We start from the raw sequence: 23475 nt of genomic DNA, 5'->3' as shown, positions 1-23475 counted from the left end.
CATTACACATCACACAATCTTCATGCAGAGTATTATTTTTGTGGACATCAATGATTTACAAAATATGAATATTTCACTCAAGAAAATGCCAGTGGAATGCTTGCTGTCACATAAGTGTACAGTAAAGATACAATCATCTTGATGTAAAGCAAGACCCATCTTTCAACAAAGCATGACCCTGAGAATGTCTGACTAGTACAAGGTTTGTCACTGACTTAAAATTCTAATTGAATGAACAACTTCAGAAGCATGTTTTCCTCATCGCATTGCATATCCACTAACTTGAGTTCCATGAATGAATTTTGTGTGTTATAAGACAGCATCAGGATTAAAATAAACAGTTTATAATATCCTCATCCTTATGCATTCCAATCATTAAATCTAAAGTTTTGTTTTATCATGCTGTAAACAACAGTAGACCTTCCTGGTTAAACAGCAGCACCCTTTTTAAACTCATTTGCATTGGCAATATTTGAAGGAAAAAAATTGAAACCTCAGAAACCCCATTATGTGGGCTTTGGAATGGAGTGGTATTTCTTTCAATTTGATGGCTGGACTTCAGTAACATTCATATCCCATTGAGATTTTATGCATCTCTGTGTAAAATTTTGTATTTTTAAGTCTTTGGGCTGTTTTTTATTTATTTATTTATTTTTTTTTGGGGGGGGGGGATGGAGGGGGGGGGGGGGAAATGAACCTGAAGCATATCATTATCTTTGCAACTCTCCTTCATCCTCCTATTCTCCTGCTACAATTCATTCCATTCCTTCCATGGGTCCATTATGTATTTACATGTTGCTATTACAGAAATCCAAATAATTGTCATTCTACCAAGGTACCAAGGACAATGATTATGCATGGTGTGAGAACAGAAGGGGAGTGTCACATGCTGTCATGTGCAGCGCAGTTTTTGTGAAGGTAGAGTTGTGAAAAATACCGACACTTGGGTCTTAATTCCACATGGTTCGAGGAGCAACTATTGTTCGGGGGAAAACTCTCTTCAATCTGACTGGTATGCGTCTGCCACCAGTGAAGAGTTGATGTCGTCCTCATCGGCGCTGGCAGCATCGATCACTTCGTACTCCTCCCCGATGTCACCCGACTTGTCACGGTCACGGCGAGAATGTCTGCTGCTGCTGTGTCGGTGACGGGAGCTGTATCGGTCATCCTCTTCGTCTCGCCTCCTGGAAGTCAGAGCAAAAACACCATGGAATCCATATGATTACACGACTTTACTTGTGGCAGGGAATTAGTTGTCTCAGTGCTATGAATACCATAAAGAATACACATCCAGTATCATTAATCACATTCAACTGCTGCTGAAATACTGGCTCTTATCAAAGGACAGCCATACATCAGAGACAGATTTATGTAAGTGCTTCCCTGGAAAGAATTAGCTGTATTTTTCTATTTTTTTTTTTCAAATCAAATTTCTACGAGAGTTGGCATTGCAAGCATTCAAGTTGGCTCATCAGCATACAAAGGTATGCACTGACCTATAGAAATGATTTGCCCAACTGATTACCATTAACTCTTAGAGAAATTGAATTTCATGTAATTTGTAAGAGATGACCTTTTCTAACTGCTTCCTGAGAAGTCATTAACAAACATGTTGCAAGATAATCCAAGAAAGGACAGAATAATATTGACAAATCTTTCATCAAAGCCTACCTCCGTGATGATCTGTGCTTGTCATCCTTGTAGCGGTCCCTGCTTCTACTATCCCCCTTGCTGCTTCCCTCTCTTTCCTTGTACCTCTTCTCCTTTTCCCGCTCTCCACGGTCCCGTTCCCTCTCCCTGTCCCTATCCCGGTCCCTGTCTCTGCTCCTGTCCTCCCGTTCTCTCTCCCTGTCTCGATCCCGGTCCCGGTCCCTGTCCCTGTCTCTGTCGCGATCCCGGTCCCGATCTCGATCCCGATCTCGGTCCCTGTCCCTGTCCCTCTCCCGGTCCCGGGTCCTTTCTCTGCTACGGTCTCTGCTGCGTTCCCTGTGTTCCCTGCTTAGCTCCCTGGCCCTATCTGCCTCTGCCTCCCTGTAAAGAGACAATACAAGTCAGACTTCATGTCATATGGTGGATGATAACGATTTTCCTCTCGTGATCATATTAGTATCAACAACAATGACAATACAGTCATTTTACTGCTAGCAGTAATGACACAACCAATATCAAGAACAAAAATAGGTCATTAATGCAGGCAGCAAGTTTCATGATATCGACTTGGTGTAATTAATTTTCATTTTAGTAATACGCAACTCCAGACTTCAAAGAAAAGACAAAGATTATTCATACTTTTGATATTATCATCTGAAGTACTAGAAAGCAGGTTGGGTTCACAATTAAAAATATATAAAATGCCTAACTACTGACAAACAATTATGAACGAGCCTCCATTCATCCTCATGACACCAGACCGTGAAACAGAGTAAAGATTTATAGTCTTGAATCAAGCCTCTCATTATATAATTTGTATCCTTGAATGCCCACATCTCTTTCACTCTTTTCATATATTTCATGTTCCCATTTAGAAACCTACACAGCTACAAAGACGGCTATTCACAAAATGAAAAGAGAGGAATCAATGTAAGAAATTATCACACTTTGTGTCACTGTACGGAGTTGCACTTGATTCTGGTTACTTGTTTCATGCAATGGCGGGAACCACTGGCATGGTTGCCACAGGACCTTATACCCACCTGTTGAGAAACCTGCTGAATTCCCGGTAGTCCCTGTCGTAATCAGACTCCTTCTTGCCCTCCTCCCCTCTGGAAATCAGACGAGGAAAACAAAACTCAGGTAATCACTAACACAACATCACTCTTTCTTTTCAGTTTCATTTCTATAAGGCTCTACTTTGTGCATTCTCCAACATGAAAATAACTCTCGTCTTCTTGTGCTAAAAAAAAAAAAAAAAAAATTATTAAGATATTCAATTACAGTCGACTTTGCTTGAGTCGATCTCCCATAAGTCAAATAATTGCCTAAGTTGAAGGTCTTTTCAAGTCCTCTTCTCTTTATATTCTAATGATTTTAATCCCTCATAAACCAAATTTTATCTGCGGCAAAGCTGTTTTTTTTTTTTTTCAATCCAAACAGATTCAATTTAGGCAAGGTTGACTGTATTTCGGATATTCAGACATAAAAAGAAGGTATGTGAAATTTAGTTTGAGGCAACGGTGGCAAAGAACGGGGATTCGGAACTCGTCTCCAATATCTCATACAAAGATCTACATGTACATCTACCTCATAAGCCAAACACAAACATGCATAGACATAAAGACTGCTTTACATGCTGTAATACCTAATGCTAACAGTTTTCTTTTCCAAAAATAAACTTGTGTATGACCTGACAGGAGATGTGTCAAGGAGTGAGCCAAGAGAATTACACACTTACTGTAGGAGTACATGTTGCTTTCTACCTTGTATGTGTAAACATTTATTCCTACCATGCATTTTACCACCGTCTTTGTAATGACATGCACTTGTATGCTATCGCCCAGTTTGGATTTTATTACCTCCGCTAAGGGAGGAGGTTATGTTTTCGTTACCGTTGGGTTTGTGTGTTCGTTCGTTTGTCCGTGTGCAAAATAACTCAAAAAGTAGTTAACGGATTGGGATGAAACTTGCAGGAAAGATTGAGAATGACACAAGTAACAAACGATTAACTATTGGTGGTGATCCGAGAATTTTTGGGGAATTTATGAAGGATTTTTGATAGTTTGACAGGTAGGGTCAACTTGATAGTTCAGGCTGCGCGTATTTGAGGTTTGCATGCGCGCACTAGAGTGCGTGCTCTAGTTTCTGCTAGGACGAGGCGCGCTGTGCAGCTGAGGGTTTATGACGTAACAAAGGCTTCTATATTGGGAAATCGGGCGACTTTCAGCACACGATGCTATAAGTACATATGGGTGGAAATCACTGATATCTCTATGGAAGAACAAGATCAGTGGTGGAAATGAGCTGCATGCTTGGCAGAGGTCTGCGCTCTCAGAGTGCTTTTCTAGTATTATGGATGTCATCCTTACATTTCAGCAAAAATCAAATAAATAGATATCACAATGGAGTACGAAACCGCGACATTATAGCCATTCATCGCCATGGAAACTGGCTGTAAACAACATCACAGAACCAGAGTATAAATGAACACAGTGGTTGCTAACCATGCTTGTACCTGATTCCAACCCATTGCCTGAAGTCTTGTACAAGGTTATTTTGTGCAAACCAGCACTATGCTAGAACAAAAGAATGTGATATCATTACTTTGGTATTCTATTCAAGATGGAAGAAGCAAGATTTACAATATTGTGACTAAATTTTTAATTTAGCAAAAAAACTTACGAGCTGATGTCACTTTCTGAGTCACTCCTGTCCTTGGTCCAATTAGATTTGAAGTGTGCGTAAGACTTGTTCTCTCGCATTTCATGGCTCCTAGATGAGTCAATTGGCATGGACGATGAGGGCGGTATAGGACCTGAGCCTGGCGGGTGAGGAATGGGCATGGGCCCTGCTCCCGGCACTGGCCCAGGACCTGGACCTGGGCCTGGACCAGGGCCAGGGCCAGGTCCTGGACCCATGGGAGGCTGGTTGTAGAATGGAGGAGGTGGACCATCTGCATAACAGGAGCACAAAACATATATTGTATATATCACACTTCAAAAAAATACCTTGCCTTAATGAAAACAATATAATAAACTGACAGATTAGCTACATTTGCATACTTCATGTGAAATGGTCCTCAAAACTGACAAATATTATTCAGCACAGAGCACAGCTATTTTGAAAACTAACCTGGCCTTCCAAAGGGATGTGGTGGTCTATTCCAGTTGTTGCCCGGTGGTGGTCCCATGGGCGGGGGACCATGAGGGGGTGGCCCACCCATTCCTGGCGGGGGGCCGTGCATCATGTTACCCGGAGGAGGGCCAGCCCCCATGGGCATCTGATTGGGTGGCATGTTGCCCATGGGTGGGGGTGGGCCCATGTTTGGAGGTGGGGGACCATGCATCCCCATGGGGGGAGGAGGCCCTTGCATGGGTGGAGGACCCCCGGGCGGAGGCTGCGATGGTGGTGGGTACCTCACATCTGTAGAAGACAAGACAGAGTTTTGGTGGCAGCGTGATTATGGTTTTCCACAAATAAACCACTGAAAAACATCCTCTACACCACATTGTCATAATATTCATTTTATTCAATTGCCTCAAAATCAGCTCTCACACCTTCAGAATACAGCTGCCCCTATAACTCACACACACACACACACACACACACACACACTCACAAGCTAACAATACCCCTGAGTTTCAGTCATTACATTTTTTGCCCATAGATTTACAAATTCCATCCACAATACTATGTTTCATGGTTTATTGTGTCCATGGAACTGGCCCCTAACTAATATTTCTCCTCAAGCAGTATATCCTTCTTAGGAAACTATGCTCATCTGACTCCATTTCATATGTTACACCAAAAGTCCAAACCAAGTAGTTTCTTTTGTTCCATATTGTTTGACTGTTTATTATGCAATGATCCTTATTTGTATCACCTTCCATTTTAACTTTTGTTTTTCAGCACATTAAGCACATTTGTGGATATAGTGCTATATAAGTAACCATTATCATCATTCAACAGATCTCTAGAATATTTCCTCATGGACGTCATGCCTTACCTCCAAACCTTGGGGGTGGTCCTGAGAAGTTTGGAGGGGGTCCACCCATGGGTGGAGGTACATTCATGTTGGGTGGAGGACCAGACATGGGAGGGGGAGGACCGGAAGGGGGCGGGGCTGGACCTGTGGGAGGGGGACCTGTAGGGGGAAAGGGGAGGAACAAACAGTCAGTGTTAGGTCTGTACAAAGTGCCTCACATTAACATGCTTGGTTTGCACAACATCTAAGATTTTTATTTACTGGATATATGACAATATATAATATATGGTAACATTTCATGGTAATCATCCAATAAATTTGGTGGCCTAACCTCTACTTGTACACTGTCAAACAGATGACACAGAGCCACTTTTTTAACCCTTGTAAGGACTAAAGACTGACTATTCAGACTTGCAAAACTGATCCATATGACTATAATCACTGCAGCCCTACAAATGAATAATTGATGACTTATTTCCCAATTTTATCCTATCTGAAATGTTCTTGCTTCCTCACAGCTGAATATCTCTCCAAAGGGTGGATGAATCAGCTTGATCCATAGCTTTTGCATTGGCAATCTAATTTTCACATAACGGCAACTTAACATGATGTAACCAGACAGGTCTACTCGAGGGCAAAACTCTTAAGTCAAACTAGAAGGTCACCGTTACACTACATGGACAGGAATATACTGTGTATGTCATATATTTCGCGAGTCTAAACTTTCATGAATCGGGAATTCCTGACAATTTTGCGAGTGGTTAAATTCGCGATCATGGGGTCCTGTACTGAACGGAGAAGAGTACACACATACGTCACATTCACATCGGGATCAGAGTCAATATTTTTGTGTGTCTTTAATTTCGCGCATAGCATCCGACTCGCGAAATTCGCGAAAATGAAAACCTCATGAAATATTCGGCATATACAGTATTCATTTGGTAGAAAGCTTCAAGACACTTGTGTCACTTAGCAAACAGACCATAGTAAGGGATAAGGATAACTGATACACTCGGAGAGCATTTTGTTCGCAGTTTTGTTTGGTGAGGAGCGGAGGGAAACTCACCTCTGGGTGGTAGAGACGGAGGAGGCTGGGAAAAGTCTGGTGCATTGTGATGCATCATGCCTGCCGGTGGAGGTTGGGACATGGGCGGGGGCCCCGTGCTGACCGAAGTGGGGGTGATGGGCGGGGGCTGGCTGTAGGTAGACTGGATGGGTTGGCCCGTCGCCATGGTACTGCTGGCAGAACTGCTTCCACCACCACTGGTGGAGACTCCTCCACTGCTACTGCTGTTGCCAAAGTAAAATAAAAATTCCAACCGTTACTGCCACACACAATGCCCAACAATGTGTACATATCATACAAGTCACATATACCCTCACAGCATATTCTAGTTCTTTTATACAGGAGTGTCATTTCTTCAATATTAAATGCTTCTATTCCCAGCAGTGAGTTTTCACCAGATCTGTAATACATCACAATCACAGAACTACTTTACTCAAACACAGTTTATTCTAACTGCCTGACTGATTTCAGTCCAATCGAATAAATTCACAACAGATGACTTATCTTCTGACATTCCAGTAGGGTGCACTGATTAAGTTTGTAATCACAGCAATCACCAGAGGTACATTTGGGTCTGTTTCAAGCTGAACTTCCAAGCTTAGACTGATGCCATTACTCACAAATTTGGCACTGAACTGCTGGATGACCCAAGGACTGTGATGGCGCCGCCCATGTTCTCCTTGTTGTCGCGCTGCCGAACTCCCCTCCCTCCGACAGTGGATATCGTGGAGCCCACAGTGGGGCTTTTGTAGCTGGATGTGCTCCCAGTGCTCTCTCGCCGCCTGAAGGACTGAGGCGGATGTGACGTCTCTGATCACATCAAAACCAAAAATAAAGATGAATCAATATTACTCCATTTGCTACCGAAATTTGGTGGGTCATAGGCAAACTCTCAAGATTTCAGAATCTCATATGAACAGGTTAGCATACAATCTTTTCAAACATATGAGTATCTCATCTATGATCTTGTCAGTTAAGTATGATGATATTTCATTCAACTTTTCCTCTTAACAAGAACTTTCCATTTGACAGAACTCTCTGAAGGGCTACTAAGCTTTGGAAGCTAAGATGAGTTTGAGTCATCAAGATGTGCTGTGAAGACTGCATCATGATTCTGTCTATCTAACATTACATTATACATACTTCCTACAAAGAACATATTGTGGGCAAATATGTGTACAAAATGGAGCATCGAAGCACTCAATTATGCCTTCTCTATCACTAGTAACAATCTTCTTTTACATGAATTTGAGATTTGTGGATAGGAATGATTGTAAAACAATTAAGGATTGGCTCTTTCAACAAAGGCAGCCATGAAGCACACATGTTAACACAGGTAAAATCTGCAGCTGTATAACGCCCTCTGTATCCAACAATGGTTAATTAACCCATCGAGGACGAGTCCCGAGTATACTCGGGCAAGCGTCCATGGGAAATGCGTGTTGTAGCAAAATCAGACTGTCCTCAACGGGTTAAGAAATAAAGAACAATGAATGTGGCACAGTGAGGAGACTCCAGACTTACGGCTATCTGGGGTGCTTGGTTCCCTGGACGGCGCTGAGGGAGATGTATACTGACCCTGCAAATAAAACAGGCACAATTATTGAATAAAGACAATTCATTCCTTTCTGGGCTCATTACAAGTAAGACAAGATGCGAGATAACAACAATATCACCAGTGGACTAATGAGCTAGGGAATAAGATGGAGCAAAAGTCTAAGTGCTTTAAGTTGAACTTGTCATGTTAAGGATCACACATCTGCGTATGAAGTACACTAAATCCCCGTTACATCTACATACAACATACGAGTTGTGTTGATCTGATTACTAATTCTTCGCTGATTATATCTGTTGTTAAGGGGAAACCACACAGGTCTAAAAACATATGACATACAGGGTATGCGACAGTTCTCCCTTGTCATAGCAATTCCTTATAGTCACCATTTGACAGCATACACCAACTTCAAACATACACACCATTCAAATATTGCTACCATTCTGCAAATGGCTCACAAAGAGCTTTGCTTACAGTTAATACCCAAAATCATGAGTAATGTGGTGACAAGTGGAAATGACATGGGTGAGTTCAAATGTCAAGTGTTAGTATGCCGTACCATGTTCTACTTCTGTCTATAAAGGAACTCCCAAAATGAAGTCTGATATCTAAATATCTAAATATATCTGAACTTGTTAATACCTGACAGACAGTTTCACCAGTTCTACTCCTATGTACCTTTTTATTCAAAAGACAAGCTTGTACAACAGATTTTACAGCATTTTCACAAACAACTGACTAGAGCTAATCCTCTGAATCTTGTGGTCTGTGTATCACCCACACGATTATAGCATCACGAGGTACAATGTACTCACAAAAGGCTTTGAAGGAATGTTCAGACTGCCTGTTTCTGATCTCAACCTCTTCTGCTTCTCACAGTACTGTCTCCACGTATCCTCATTGAACCCATAGTTGAAGTAGTCCGTCAAATCGGCACCTAGGAAAAAAATTCACAAAATATATCACAGACTTGGCTGGATAAGCACTGTCAGAGACAAAAAAAAAGTTGATACCCACCAAATGCGGAGTGACATTCATCATGACACCTATGACTGATATACCTTTTGACTTCAGGAATGTAGGGGACTCAATGTGCCCAGGTAATTTCAGTGTTTGTGATACTGACCCACATTTTGTTTTGTCCACATTTGTATATCATTAGTCAATTACTCTACTGCCTGCCACATGGTATTCATAAACCACCTTCAACGAATGAAGTTGAAAATATACCTGCACTTTTTTGAAATACATGCTGGAGTAGACATTCAGCATTTTACAATCAAGATATTCTGTCCCATATATAAGATCTAAAGCAAGATTCTTGGGACACTTGGCAGCTAAGAATCATCAGTAATGAACCATAAAAAAAAAGAATAACACAGAAATCAAATAAAAGAATGCATTGGACTAAGAAGATACAGAGCATATTCACATTCAATCTGGCATACTGACTCCAGTATTTTTCAGCTAACCTGGTTTTCTCCATGGCTTGTCCTCCACCGTGTCCAGGTCAAAGGAGTATGTGGGGACGCCATTGATGGCACTCTCAGCCTCAATGTCCAGTCCCTTGCTGACCGGCTTCTGGTGGGTCGCCGCTGGTGGGGTCACTGTGGAGTTTTCCATGAAACAAGCCATCAGGGATGGTACAGATTTTCACAAAGATGAAGACTTTATTTATTCATTATTCTCTCTTCAATACAAACATACAATCACTAAAATATCTGCCAAAAGTATGTTTTCCATGCAGAGGATAAATATGATTATTCTGCACAACATGTTCAATTCTGAAGTAATAACAGAATAATTTTGATTGAAGGGTATGCTTGTATGGTAATGCTGCAAATTTTGCAACAGAGGAAGAAACCTCTGGATCTCTTTGGGTACTGGCATAAAATGCAAAAGAGGAAAATCTAACCCATTGAGGATGGACTAATTGTGCGTTAACATGCATTTCCCATAGACGCTTGCCCGAGTATACTCGGGACTCGTCCTCAATGGGTTAATGAAGTTTCAGAGTAAACATATACATAATGAAATGTTGAAATGATCATTAATTTAAAATTCGATTCTTTGTAAGAAGTCATTATCGCAGAGCCATTGTCTACAAGGACTTTTTCATGACTTGCTCAAAAACCAGGTCTAGTGTTCACATTGATATTGTCTTACCCTGTTGACTTGCTGTGGCCGACACCTTTGTGTACGGAGATTGCTTTGGGACGGTCTGTCCATATGGCCTACAGAGAATAACAGATGGGGGAATAAAAATAACAAAACATCAGACTCCATAAACTTCGACAAATCACACATCAAAAACTGACCACAGCTAAGTATGAATATGAGGCAAGTGATTGTTTAAAGGAGACCTCCGGATAATTTTCAGATTTTTACATTTGAACAACTATAAATTAGTTATACAGAGGACAGAGTTTCAGAATTTGTGATGATTGGAATGAAAAATAAGAATATTTTCAAAATTTAGAACAAATTGCAATGAACAAGGATGATGACATGGCAGAGTCACCATATAAGACTGCATGAGTTGGGGCTCAAGGAAGCAGAACAAAAGAAGAAGGCATACATAGATTATACACAGGTGAACTCGCAAGCAAGCAGTATTGTAATGGAATTACACTGCTACATTTCTGAAATATGTGAACCTCCTATGTCATCATCCTTGTTCAGTGTAATTTGCTTAAGGTTTTTCAAAGTATTGTTTCTCTGCTCAAGAACCACAATAAATTCCACAAATCTATACATGGAGTTGTCGATTTATGTACTACATGATGTGAAATTATGAAAATCGTCTGGAATGTCCCTTTAAGTCACAGATAAGTTCACTGACATAGACACATGTCTAAAGTTCACTCACAAACTTGTTTATCTAAACTGACAGGTGTAGGAAATCCTGGACCTTAAAACACAAGTAGTACATTCCCTTCTTCAAAATGCTTACTGCATATGATAGAGACATGGCAAGATGAGCGTATCTATGCTGTCATACAGTATAATGAAACAATGCCTGTAAGAAAAAATCACTTCAATCACTTTCATGCCAGCAGCTTATCCTTGCATCTTACTTGTACCTACAATGTACCTACTGCATGGATTCAACTTTTAAACGTATGTGATTTGGCTGGTTTATTTCCAGCTTAACACTGACAGAATGGTAGACAAAAGAGAATATAGACATCTTTTAGTTTACCTGCTGTTTGGGAAATTAACCCTAAAAGGGCCGGGGGGCGCCCCCCCCCCCCCCTCGACGTTTCGCGCTATAATTCTGTAATGGGCACAATTTTGTGATTTTGTGTACATTCCCTATGGAAAACAGTGCTCTGTCATGAAAGTCATAAAAACCTGATTATTTTTACAATTAATCACTTTCATTGATTAATATTGTGCTAATTATGGTAGAAAAGTGGTGACAATTTCCAATGAAAAAACAGAAAAAACAAAAGTTGAAAAACAAAGAAATACATGAGAAATTCTGAAAACAATAAAATACATAAGAATTGAAATGAGTTTTTGAAGTTTTTGTGATGTACAATTGTTGAATATGCTAAAACAGAGTTACAGATCAAAAATTAGACTCTCAATGCTTTTAATTAGGCTAAAATATGACCTTGAGCTTAATTTGCATAATTAATCGGGGGTGAAATCCATCCCCCCCCCCCCCCCCCCCCAAGCCCGGCCCTTTTAGGGTTAAAACGCATCCCTGCAAACTATCACATTCAGTTTCATTTCAGACACAATATTCTTTAAAGACAGTCAAGGGATGGTTTCACCACAGCACGGCTTCTCACACCCAGCATCATTTCAAAACAACATCAACTTACACGTAGGTGTTGAGGGGACCTGTTTTGATGTCACCAATTGTGACCTCCACCTCGTCATCTTCGCTGTCGTCGCTGTCATCATCTTCGTCGTCGTCACCGCCCCCTCCCTCCTCGTCATCACCTCTTTCCTCTATCTCAGCCTTAACACCTTCTTGAGGAAGGGTCAGCTCTTCGGGCTGACCCACGGGGGTTGACCCCTACAAAAGAATCAGAGCACACACTGATTACACAGGCAGTGTCCAGTCCTTTAGTAACATCAATTAATACACAGCAAAGCTATTTACCTTTACAGATATTCAACCCTTTGTGTACCAATAAAATCTCGCTGATTTATTTCATGGGCATTCTGGCAATACCCAAATCAACATATTGTTATCATGAAACAGTCCAGCATTAGAGCATTAATGTGAATCCATGGATTATGAGGATTGCTTAATCCCTCTACTCATTGACATTAATTTAAGGACATCTACGCTGATCCAAAAACAAAGCACCCCAGCGGATGTGAGGATCACAAAAGCAAAGGAGACAGAGCATTACAGATCTTGGAGGCTGGCTATCCCTTATGTAATAAATTGACCTTCTTTGAGCAGAGCAGAGGTGAAAGAGAGAGAATGAAAAGAAATCAGCCGACTTCTGTTTCATGTCATGAAATCTGCAGCTCATTCCTATCTATGGCTCCTGGAGAAGCCCAAAGTTGCAGTCGCTGAAATGTGACCTTACAATCATACATCAGAAGACAAGTGGATAAAATTCTCCCATTTTAAAGCACTACCTTTCATCTTTAACATTGAGGGTCCTTGTTATCTTGTTCACCTAACATATCTTAAATCTGCAAATCATGTAATGTGGTTTTGAATCCATCACACATGTTCATAAGCTTTTGTATTGTGAATTCAAAGGTGGGGTGTGTAAAGAATATTTACTCCCTTTTACTGAGTGAACTTGGCAATAGAAAGACAACAGATGGCACGTGTGTAAGGGTGGGGGGGGGGGGAGATGAGCACAATTTTTGCTTACCAGCTGATCTTTGGCAGCAACATCCAAACTGGAAATCTTACTGGTGAATGGTGCCGCATCAGCTGATAGAATGCTTGCAGTCACAGCAGCACTTGAATTCAAAAAGAAAAGTATGTGTGAGTGAACAACTGGGGTGAGGAGGTATCTCATGAAGATGATGGCCTCAAGATATAACTGCAAATTGACTTACCACTCAGCAAACTTTCCACACTTGTTTCTCGATCAAATTACATGGTTATTTAGCATACTAATGACAAGGATTAGATTACTGGTAATTCCTGATCATAGAAGGCAGACAATGTTTTAAAATGTCTAAACTCTTCATGAAAAGACGGTCTACAGCATACAAAAAGAAACACACTCAAAGCATGCACTTCTGTGTAATCATGGCCATTCTAAAGAGTCCTATTGTCATGCAAGGAAGAGCTATAATCCAGTACAACTTTCACTATTTTTCCCTTACAAGAATCAAGAGAGCAGCATGGGCTTAAGTTTTTATCCCGACAAACCTTTGCAGATTTTGAACCCAAACAAAGTAGGGCGCTGTTTATCTGCATTACCTAAACACATTGTTGTATGACCAAAACTGAACTATCAACGTGAGTACAATACTAGAATGTAAGATTTAACACAACATAGTCAATTACTGTTTATGTAATTGTCATTACTATGATCCATTGTTATTGTAAACTAATCAACAAAGTATTCTTCTCGTGTACAGGAACAAGTAGAAATCTATGATCTAAGCTTCTCTTTGCAAACCATGAAATCACCTGCCATTTTGTACATACCTCTGAGTGGACTCTGCCGGAGCAGCATCTTCACTGCTTCCTACAAAACAAAGAATCAAACACTGAATCATTTAACATAATGTATAATCACATGCCTGCAGGGTAAGAGAGCAAACTTTCATGGAAATGCACGAAAGTAAGTGAATACTGTGCACAATCTGATCTGCACTAAAATTCTGCATTTCATGCAATCTGTGAAATTGTATTGTACATTTGTGTGTGTGTGTGTGTGTGTATGTCACAGTTTTCTAATTTTCTGCAAATGGAAATATCAGTGTTTAGGGTTACTTATCAAATACAGTAAAATATCACATGCTTTCTTTGCGTAGTAACAAATAATCATTGGTGTTTATATAGGGTAAAACCCTTAGTGTTCTGATCATTTAATCTTTTCTGCAATATATTTTTTTTTATTTGGTGACCAAATACTGGTAGCCTTGCAGCCTTACCCTAGTGTATTATCCACTGGATACAAAGCACTTTGAGATAACACCCCAGGATGAGCACTGTCCAGAGTAGAAAACTACCAGCCAGTGACAGTAAAAGCTTAATAAATATTATGTTATTTCAGAAACCGTCTTATAACTGTGTTTGAATTGTTCAACTGTTGGTGAAGATTTCAAATAATGATTTCAGTTTTAGAGTGATCCAGGGCAGAAGAAAGCTGCATCACCAGCTAGATTGTTTTTTTAAGTGTGGCATTTGAAACTTCTTTCTTTTCTTTTTTTTTTTTTTCAGGCCAACATTCAAAATCAGAGTCCAGCATCATTCATTACAGTGCTGCGTGCACCAGGCCACAATAGTTCTTGATAGTTTTCAAGCTACTGGAACTACTGTTAGGTGAAAGGAAGGACAACAGATGCTATTATTTATGCTGTGGAAATCAGCCCCGCCAATTTATCAATCGCGCGTAAATGCTGTTTGGTGGGGATGCATTCACGAGTATTCTGTGGAAGAAAGCGCCACCCACTGTGCTTTTAAAGTTCTGTACAACTGAACGCCACATGGTGGGACTGAACTCACAAATATGAACGGGTAAGCTGCAAGCAGCTGTACGGCTTAGTCTAGTAATACCTAGTAAATTTAGAACTGTTAGGCCCTAGATAGGCTATAGGTTCTAGTACTGAAAACGTGGACATTTTCCCGGTGTTGAAATTTTTGGGCATTTCAATCAGAATTCAAATTCAGAAACTAGCGAGAAAATATAAAATGCACACAAATATTTTTGCTTGCCATAGAACTCTATGTTCAGTAGTTGATGTCTTGATTTTGTGGAATTAAAAACAAGCGAAACTTATCTTACTAACATTGGGGTTACACAAGGCCGAGCGAGCGCGAAGAATTAGTCACGCAAAAATATCCACTTTTCACTACGTTTAAAATTACAGGTTTTCGGGTTTTGACATGCAGTGGTGGGGCCTATTTCACGAGTATGCCTTCTACAGAATACATAAATCATCTAGATCCAGTGTTTAGTTCCAGTTTAGTTCGGAAAGAGCTGCTTCAGAGGTTATCTCAACATGATCAAGCGGACTCACTGACACGACTGGCTGCACTGCCATGCCTAGCCCCGGAGACCCGCCGTTCTGCGGCGGGGTCCTGGCGGCTACCCCGCAGTTTCGTGCAAGTGAGAATCACGAACAACTCCCTATTGCCACATATACGGCAACTTCACAAATAAACCATAGCTAAATGTCCATCATAAACACAGTGACAATATAAAATGAAATATACACTACCCCATTGCCTTGGTCCTTCTCACCAATTTATCTGGAAACTGCATAATTTTCCACATTTTTTAGGAGTAGGCGGTCTGCCCTAGTGGAGAGCTTTGCTGCTATTTTGAACGTGTTTATCCATCAGTACGCATCTACGCATGCGTAAACAATGACGTCAACGTTACGGACGCAAAAGGATATGAATAATGCATCATCGCACGGTGAATATGCATCATGTAGCGAGTAATACAGCTGTCAATGCACTGCACTGAATGCATTGTGTGCGCATGTGCAAGTGATTGTGAGTTTTAGTGAGCATCGGTGAGCTGAAGATATTTGCCTTATAAGACAGCATTTTCTGCATCATAAGCAATGAAATGCATCAAACAGTCGCCGATAAGAATCATTTAGGTTTATTCCACCCATGTAAGTATTGCCAGTAGTTTTTGTTGAAAAATTAAGGAAATACAGCGCCGGAACGGCACCCGTTTGGTACAACATTAAAATATCGAGGCCAAAACGGCGCAGCCCCAACACTGTACGTTGTACGTTGGGGCTGCTGGTCGCAGTTATGCCATGCCATGCCTGGGCCCTGGACACCTAGCACCTTGTGCGATACTAGTACGGTGGCGGTGCTCACACAGCAGTTTACTTCGGTCCCATTCGTGCTATTTCAATGTCGGTTGTGAATATTGCCCACTGTCACTGAGCTAGGTTGCATGTTTAGAACCCCCAGGGCAAAAATCAACTCCCAAAACTCACAGCTATAACTCTCGTAAGATTAATAATGTTAATAAAGTTTCACTATCAACATGAATCATGTAAAGGACTATCGAGGCGAAAGCGAGAATCGTGTTTAAATTTCATTACCGTACAACCACGAATCTTCGTCCTCTTCGGCCATGTTGCGCTCTCTTCACAATAGCTATTGATGCGACGTAGATGGCGTTTTCCAGTATCCTCGTTACTGGATGTTGCACTCAGTGATGCGTCCCTGTCACTGCATTGCCAAGGTATCATTATGCACCGGCTTGTTGTGTTCATGAAGAAAATTAATTTTGTACGATGAATATTTTGTGAAAAGTGATGAAAATAAAGGTATGATAACATTCCTAGCCATTGAGATGAGTAAACGTTGTACATAATTATACAGTCATAAACCCATAAAGCATGTAGCGTTCATGGCTGATGTAAAAAAAAAAAAAGGTTTGTAAACAACAAAAACAAAATTTATAAAGAAACGATTGCAGAAGACATCAAACTCTCCCTCCCGCAAACACACAGACACTTTTTTGCCTAACACGTTTTCTTTCTGGTTCCATATAATGCAAATTGACATTTACACAAACATTTTGAATGAGTTAACAAATTGAATCAAACAATAATTGATTTATGGGATTATTTTGTTTCTTATGTTATAGGGACAGGTTTTATGCCTAACAAATTAACTCATTACGATAAGAAAAGAAAAACGAAAACTTAAAATGTTTCGTATGATCTTGATACTAAACTATCGTGATCAGATTAGGCCTATAACGTATAATCAAGTGGACACATACTTTCCACTATGTACTGAAAAACAAACCGACACTGATATCCTCCCTGTCTACATACATGTTTCGTCCTGCGCCCTAACTCTAACCCCTATCGCTCATCCCACAAAGACCAACGATTATGTTCCCACATATTAGTATAAACAGCTATCCTATTTATCATTAATGAAATACCACTAATATTCCCAAATCCTAGTACCTAAACCTTACCATTTACCATCCATATATAAAACTCATTTTAGACATCTTATTCTCAACAGGCACACACATACACACACACACACACACACACACACACATGTACACCACTCACACTCTCTCTCTCTCTCTCTCTCTCTCGCCCTCTTGTATATACATACACACATACAACGCATTAACACAATAAGCAAAAAAAAAAAAAAGGGGGGGGGGGATTGCAGGATCTTAATTTTTTTGTTTAGGCCTCATTATTGCTTGCATATAGGCCCTACTCAGTATGCCCTTATACTTGACAGTAGAAAGGGCATATTGACGAGTTTTGTACGGTATCCAGAAATCGGCAAGGGTGAAATGAACTATTTGTGTATGTGTGTGTGTTTGGGTTTTTTTTTATGATTATACCGTATGAAGCTTATAATAAATACTTCACAATTTTCAATTTCAGAGATGTAATTTCGGTTCTAACAATCTCTGGTTGGAAAGAATATAATCCGTCATTATCGTAACTCAGTGCTATTGATATCCGATGCAATGTTCATCGCTGCCAGACCCATACCACCTGTGTAACGGAATGATTTATTTTCTTGTCCTGTCAATATTCATGTAAACCTTTAAACACCACTAAAATAAAATACATTTCTACAGTATCATTAGAGATGGGATCGCTTGAATGGAGACAGTGTACATGTCTGTGAGGAGAAAACTTGGACAATTCAGAACATGGTATAATTACGTAATTTCATGTCTGTTTTTTCTGTATGTTTTCCTCCTATTCAAACAAGACCTAGCTGCGAAAGACCCCATGCATGCGAAAAAAAACTTCATCTATAATCGCGAAACTTCAGACCACTAGCTCGATCCACACATGCAGGGAAGACTGTTATAAGCTTCAGCTGTAATTCAAATCAAACATCATGGGCACTATTTTAGCCAGATCTCTGGCACAGCGTCCTTGCCGAAAGTCCAGTTTGAGCGATAAGAAACCTGTCAAAAGTCAAGACGGGAAAATGTACTGTCTGAACAAAGTACATTCTTTTTTAACAACTACATAGAATAAGCGTGAAAAATTCTTTGTAAGGACACGTTGAATTCGTCGTCCATTGTCAGTAGTGAAGTAAACATGGTAAATAGTACAATCTCATAGGTGTTCCTGGTACAGCTCCACTGACTTGGATTTAAAGGACAAATTGTCATGATAAAAGGCAGAAGATTCAATAATTGAACCTGTCGGGGTCGAGTTTTGTGACTAGCGAAGGTCGGCGAATTGCTTTGTATATACATGGTAATAATCCACGCAGCGACAAGCATTCAATTAGGTGTCCAAGGGTACTGCTCTTTCTGTCTGGATGTGACTGTTGATGATGTTTGCTCTATAGGTTGTTCTCATAAACATCAAAAGTCATGTGTTAACCACATAAGTAAGAGAATTCCCCCGAGTGTGGAGACACATTGTTCTGGAAAAAAAGAAGGCCTATGAAAAAAAAAATCAATCAACAGAAAAACTGGAATTCGGCAAGACAAGATAGGCTTACACTCACTATTATACAGCTCAAAATGGTATATGTATCAACGTACCTCACGATCAGACCACATTATGGTCCGAGAATGTCATTTTTTTTTACAACCACTGAAATCTACCTTCATAATAAAATGTCCACATTACTCTATTATAACCTATATGAGATGGACGTCCTTGATTCTAAAATAAATGTACACCATGAATTAATGAATGTATAGCATGTATATGATAACACAGTCAGTCAATCGACACAGGCGTTTAACATCAAAGATAAGGATTATACCCATCAGCCTGTAACAGCACAAAGGACGTTCGAATTCCCGTTCCATGCTCTCAACCGGGGATTTGACTTAAAACCAAATTGTCAACTACTGAGATTTTCATCCGCAAACAGGCCAGGGTGCATGCAGGGTAGGTTATGGGGTGGTTAGTGCTAGTAGGGTGTGGTCAAGGGAAACGTTTAACCTCTCCCTCCCTCCCCCTCCCCCCTTCCCCTGTTCCTCGGTCCATGTTTCATATGGATTTTAGAGAGAAGTATATCACATACGATTTGAGGAAACGAACCATGTGTATATTTTCATGAATCGATTAATGATGCTAGAGGCCGAGTTCGTAGAAACCTGTTAAATCCATGGACCCCGTGAAAGAACATGATTTTTGTATCGATCTTTGATGTTGAGTCATTAGGGTTATCCTCCTAATTACGTTTATGTAACAACACTTTAATAAATGTAATTGGGTTTGATATACAATGTCGATCTACGTATTCCAATAGGCCTCAGTACATGATTTTCAGAAGAGTAGACCTGAACAGGGACAAATTAAAAGAAATAACACAAAACAACTATTAGGTCTACAATACTAAGTTAATTGTAGATTATTAGTTGAATGATTTAGGGTACCACCTATCGTCACCCTGAGGATCTGCAGCTTGTTTATTCCAAAAGTACAGAACAAATTCGCCGAAGTTTTGCCTTAAATATGTCATAAATACTAAAGTTTCGAATATCGTGACCGTCCAGGTGATTCTGAATCTCCTTCGTGAAATAACGCCACTTTAATGCGTGCGATGCATTTTCTTTGCTCGGCTTAAAAGGGTACCTCGACATCGGCACCCCCTTCCTCCACAGGTAATACACGTGAATTTCACAGTTGTGTGTCGTGTTCGCAATTTACTAAGCGGATGTGTAAGTGAACCGTGTTTGGTTTAGTTTGTTAGTTTTTTTATGAGTTTGTTTTTCGTGTCTTCTTTATCATTATTTTCATAGTTTATGGCGCTTAATCCCACGCGTATTTTTTCGTTCTTTATGTTGACAGCTATATGACACGCAGGGTGTCGATGCAAGAAGGTACCCTGCCGATAAGTGGTACCCTTACCATACTCACAATACGCGGTAATGAAAGCTGACGAGATACAAAATGACACAAATATAATTGAAGGTGTTTAGCTATTGGTTATTGTCATCTCCATATTCAGTCTAAAATGTTTGTTAATTCTGTTTTTCTTCATCACTGCGGTTTGACGGCGTATACATATATATGATTAAAAATCACGTTAGATTTTTCCGTAATGTGTCGTTTTGATGAGTACTACTTACTATCATAAACATCTAGTCGTGTAGTGCAGTTGAATGACAAAACGAATTTGAACATAAAAAACTCCGCCCTTGTCCGATTTAATATAGCAATCCTCGGGCAAATTCAGTGAATGACGCTTTCATGGGGACCGACCATAATACCGAGAAATAAACCTTTATCAAAATGGCTTTTATACGTCAGTTTATAGGAAGTGGTGCGCAGATACGAGTACTCATAAAGTGGGCTCCATTATCATCATCATCTTTCAATACTCAGTATTACCTACTGGAATCTCCCGTTGCAGGGCTATCAAACTCTGTGAGTACCATTGTGACCTGTTCATATTGATGTCAGTAGAACAATGAGATGATTATGAGAGTTAGCTGGTACTTCTGGCAACTTAAACACATTGCACGTTTAGCCAGCAAGCGTGTATGTGCGTATTCCTACATAGTTACGTGAGGGAACGTGCACCCAATAGCACCCTTATGTTTCTATGCAAATTTTGTAAAAGGGTTTGGAGAATCGATTGTGTGTATTTCTTACTTTGTTACCGTTTGCAAATGTAAAAATCCTTATGAATGTCATAATAATAGATTCCATATTTCACGAATTATCGAGATCATTAGTCAATTTCCTCATCCTTACCTCCGCTGATACCTCGTCACCTCTTCCCCCACCCCGCGACCCCCCCCCCCCCCCCCCCGAAGGCGGGGGGGGGGGAGAGAGGAGAGGAGACACTTACCATGCTTAACCCCTTCCCTTCCCCACCTCAACTGAGTGAACTGAGTGAACTGAGTAAACCGTGACAGTTTGCATGACAGAGTTTGCATGACAGACCCAAAGACCATCTTACTCTGCGCTGATTCTGTCGGGCGCATTGAAATGATTATTGGAACTTTGCGTTGCGTGCGGCTTTTGTATTTCTGGTTCACGCTTCATTTCATATCCACAAGACACACTCATAATATCCAGGATTTTTACGCTGGTCACGTCAATAAGTGTCAAAACTCGGTTGTGGATAACCGTTTTTAATGCGAATTCTTGCACGGATATCAGCCTGCAGCTCAATTTTGAACTGATCACTTTACTTTGCGCTGGATTTCTTTTTTCTCTTCCGCTTCATCGTTCTCTACAGTTCTGGATATTTCTCCCAAAGATTCGCAGGTGGTTAATGATAAGCTGACATTCCTCATTGCCAATGATGGATTTCACGAAGCAGTTGGTCTATTTTCTGAGTAAGTAAACAAAACATAATAACCGATCATAAAATCTCAAATTAGTAATTTCCCGCTACGATACAGGTAATATGGTATCAATCCCATATCGTTTCATGTTTCGAATTAATCACAATAACATCACATTATCTTTATCGCATCAAAATATCAACGAGCGTTTATACTCGTCTGGTGATTTACGTGGACACAGCATGCACATAATATTGATTGTTTATTGAATTTGTGAGCGTCCGTGTGTGTGTGTGTGTGTGTGTGTGTGTGTGTGCATAGTACGTGTAAATCTGTAATTGTATGATTGTGTGTGTTTGCTATCATCGTTCTTGCCATTGTTTTATGAAAGCGTTTCTATGAAGACGTAGGCCTACATATCCTGGGTGTACACACTTCACACTGAATTGAAGGTTATAGGGCAACATTTGGTGTAATATTTTTTTTTTTTTTTCAAACAATATTTTATTTCGATTCCATCATCCATCGTTGATTACAATTCAACATTTAGTTGTGTTGCTTGCTGCGTGACATTTCAAACGTATATCAAAATATTACAAAATAATTCTTAGGACTGTCATTGTGTCAATTTCTGATTATTCTACTATACAATACACAGCAACTGCTTCACAATGTAGTGTATAGTCATCCCCGCAATAATTATAAGATCAATTTTTGATAATGCCTAATGGGTCAGCAATACCAATATGTATGTACAATACACATTACAAAATATATCCATTGACTGCGTCCTGTATACCCGTCACAGCAGTAATTATTAGATAATGAAATCAAATATTGTTGAGGGGTCAAACAAAAGGCCTGCATACCTATGTATCAGGGGTCAACAAAAAGCCCACATACCTATGCACAAAAGCTTTACAAATCTACATGATCAGTGTCTGTACATAATCCATACCTATAAAACATTACCCCTTCATCGCTCACCCGTATAACCTCATCAACACTTCCTCCTCTAGATAGGCATACTCCAGGTATTACCTCACTCCAGCACATATACACACACATATCTACACACACACACACACACATACACACACACACGCCCACAAACACCGAACCTGTTCACCAAACAATCAACAACAAAAAGCACAAAAAGGTAGCAATAGATGCGGAGTAAGAATCACCGTGTCATTAATTGATTCCATTTTCTTCTTCTCGACTTTCTAACATTCTTTCTCTAATTTCTCTTATCAATGGGGGCCTGCTCTTTTCCTTCGAAAATACAAATATCATCCATTTTATCAAATATATCAAATGGTTTATGAGTTGCCCTTTTCCAATATCCTGCGTTTTAATACCAACATGAACAAATTGCCAATCTAACTTTTGCATCTGGGGTAAAACAAAAACTTCACTACACAATTTCCAAATCTGATTGACTTTCCTACAATAAAAAAACTAATGTTCATAAGTCTCAACCTCAGAATAACAGAATGTACATTGGTTATCTCCTACAAAACCAAAAGAAAATAACTTAGCTTTTGTAATATTAAACCATACAACATTTTATATTGAAATTCACGCAGCTTACAATCAAGAGTAGACGCAGCTTACAATCAAGAATATGACGTGAAGAAGGGATCAATGAAGTTATTTGTATTGAAATATGACCAAGTGAGAAAAAAAAGGTTTGCATTTGTTTGGCTTTAAAGGTATTTTGATAAAATCTTTTGGCGTATCGAATTTGACAACTGATTTTTTTTTTCATCATTTTGCACATGATTACAGTATAACCCTTCTTTAACGTCTGAATTCG

The 23475-nt window shown here is 39.9% G+C and overlaps 1 protein-coding gene across 1 annotated transcript; it reads right to left on the bottom strand.

The window, feature by feature from the left end:
• Nucleotides 1-707: 707 nt before the first annotated feature.
• On the bottom strand, nt 708-16531 carry LOC140234833 (uncharacterized). Its single transcript, XM_072314876.1, has 16 exons — nt 16492-16531; nt 13904-13943; nt 13113-13203; nt 12093-12289; nt 10426-10493; nt 9732-9866; nt 9075-9196; nt 8229-8283; nt 7325-7514; nt 6705-6928; nt 5660-5797; nt 4786-5076; nt 4336-4606; nt 2694-2762; nt 1672-2031; nt 708-1184 (listed from the first exon to the last, which is right to left on the bottom strand). Exons 1-16 carry the CDS (start codon nt 16523-16525, stop codon nt 1001-1003), a joined length of 2469 nt encoding a protein of 822 aa, XP_072170977.1. The 5' UTR covers nt 16526-16531; the 3' UTR covers nt 708-1000.
• Between the last annotated feature and the right edge of the window lie 6944 nt (nt 16532-23475).

This window comes from Diadema setosum, chromosome 11 (assembly GCF_964275005.1).
Source record: "Diadema setosum chromosome 11, eeDiaSeto1, whole genome shotgun sequence".
NCBI classification, from domain to species: Eukaryota; Metazoa; Echinodermata; class Echinoidea; order Diadematoida; family Diadematidae; genus Diadema; species Diadema setosum.
The sequence above is the reverse complement of the archived record's forward strand: the minus strand, read 5'-3'. Positions and strand labels throughout refer to the sequence as shown.

Excerpts from the sequence above, each read along its gene's own strand:
- LOC140234833 (XM_072314876.1), bottom strand. The coding sequence starts at position 16,525 with ATGGCCGAAGAGGACGAAGATTCGTGGTTGTACG. Across the intron at positions 12,290-13,112 it reads TTGCTGCCAAAGATCAGCTG|GGGTCAACCCCCGTGGGTCA; the intron begins GTAAGCAAAAAT and ends ATTCTTTTGTAG. Across the intron at positions 2,032-2,693 it reads TTCAGCAGGTTTCTCAACAG|GGAGGCAGAGGCAGATAGGG; the intron begins GTGGGTATAAGG and ends GTCTCTTTACAG.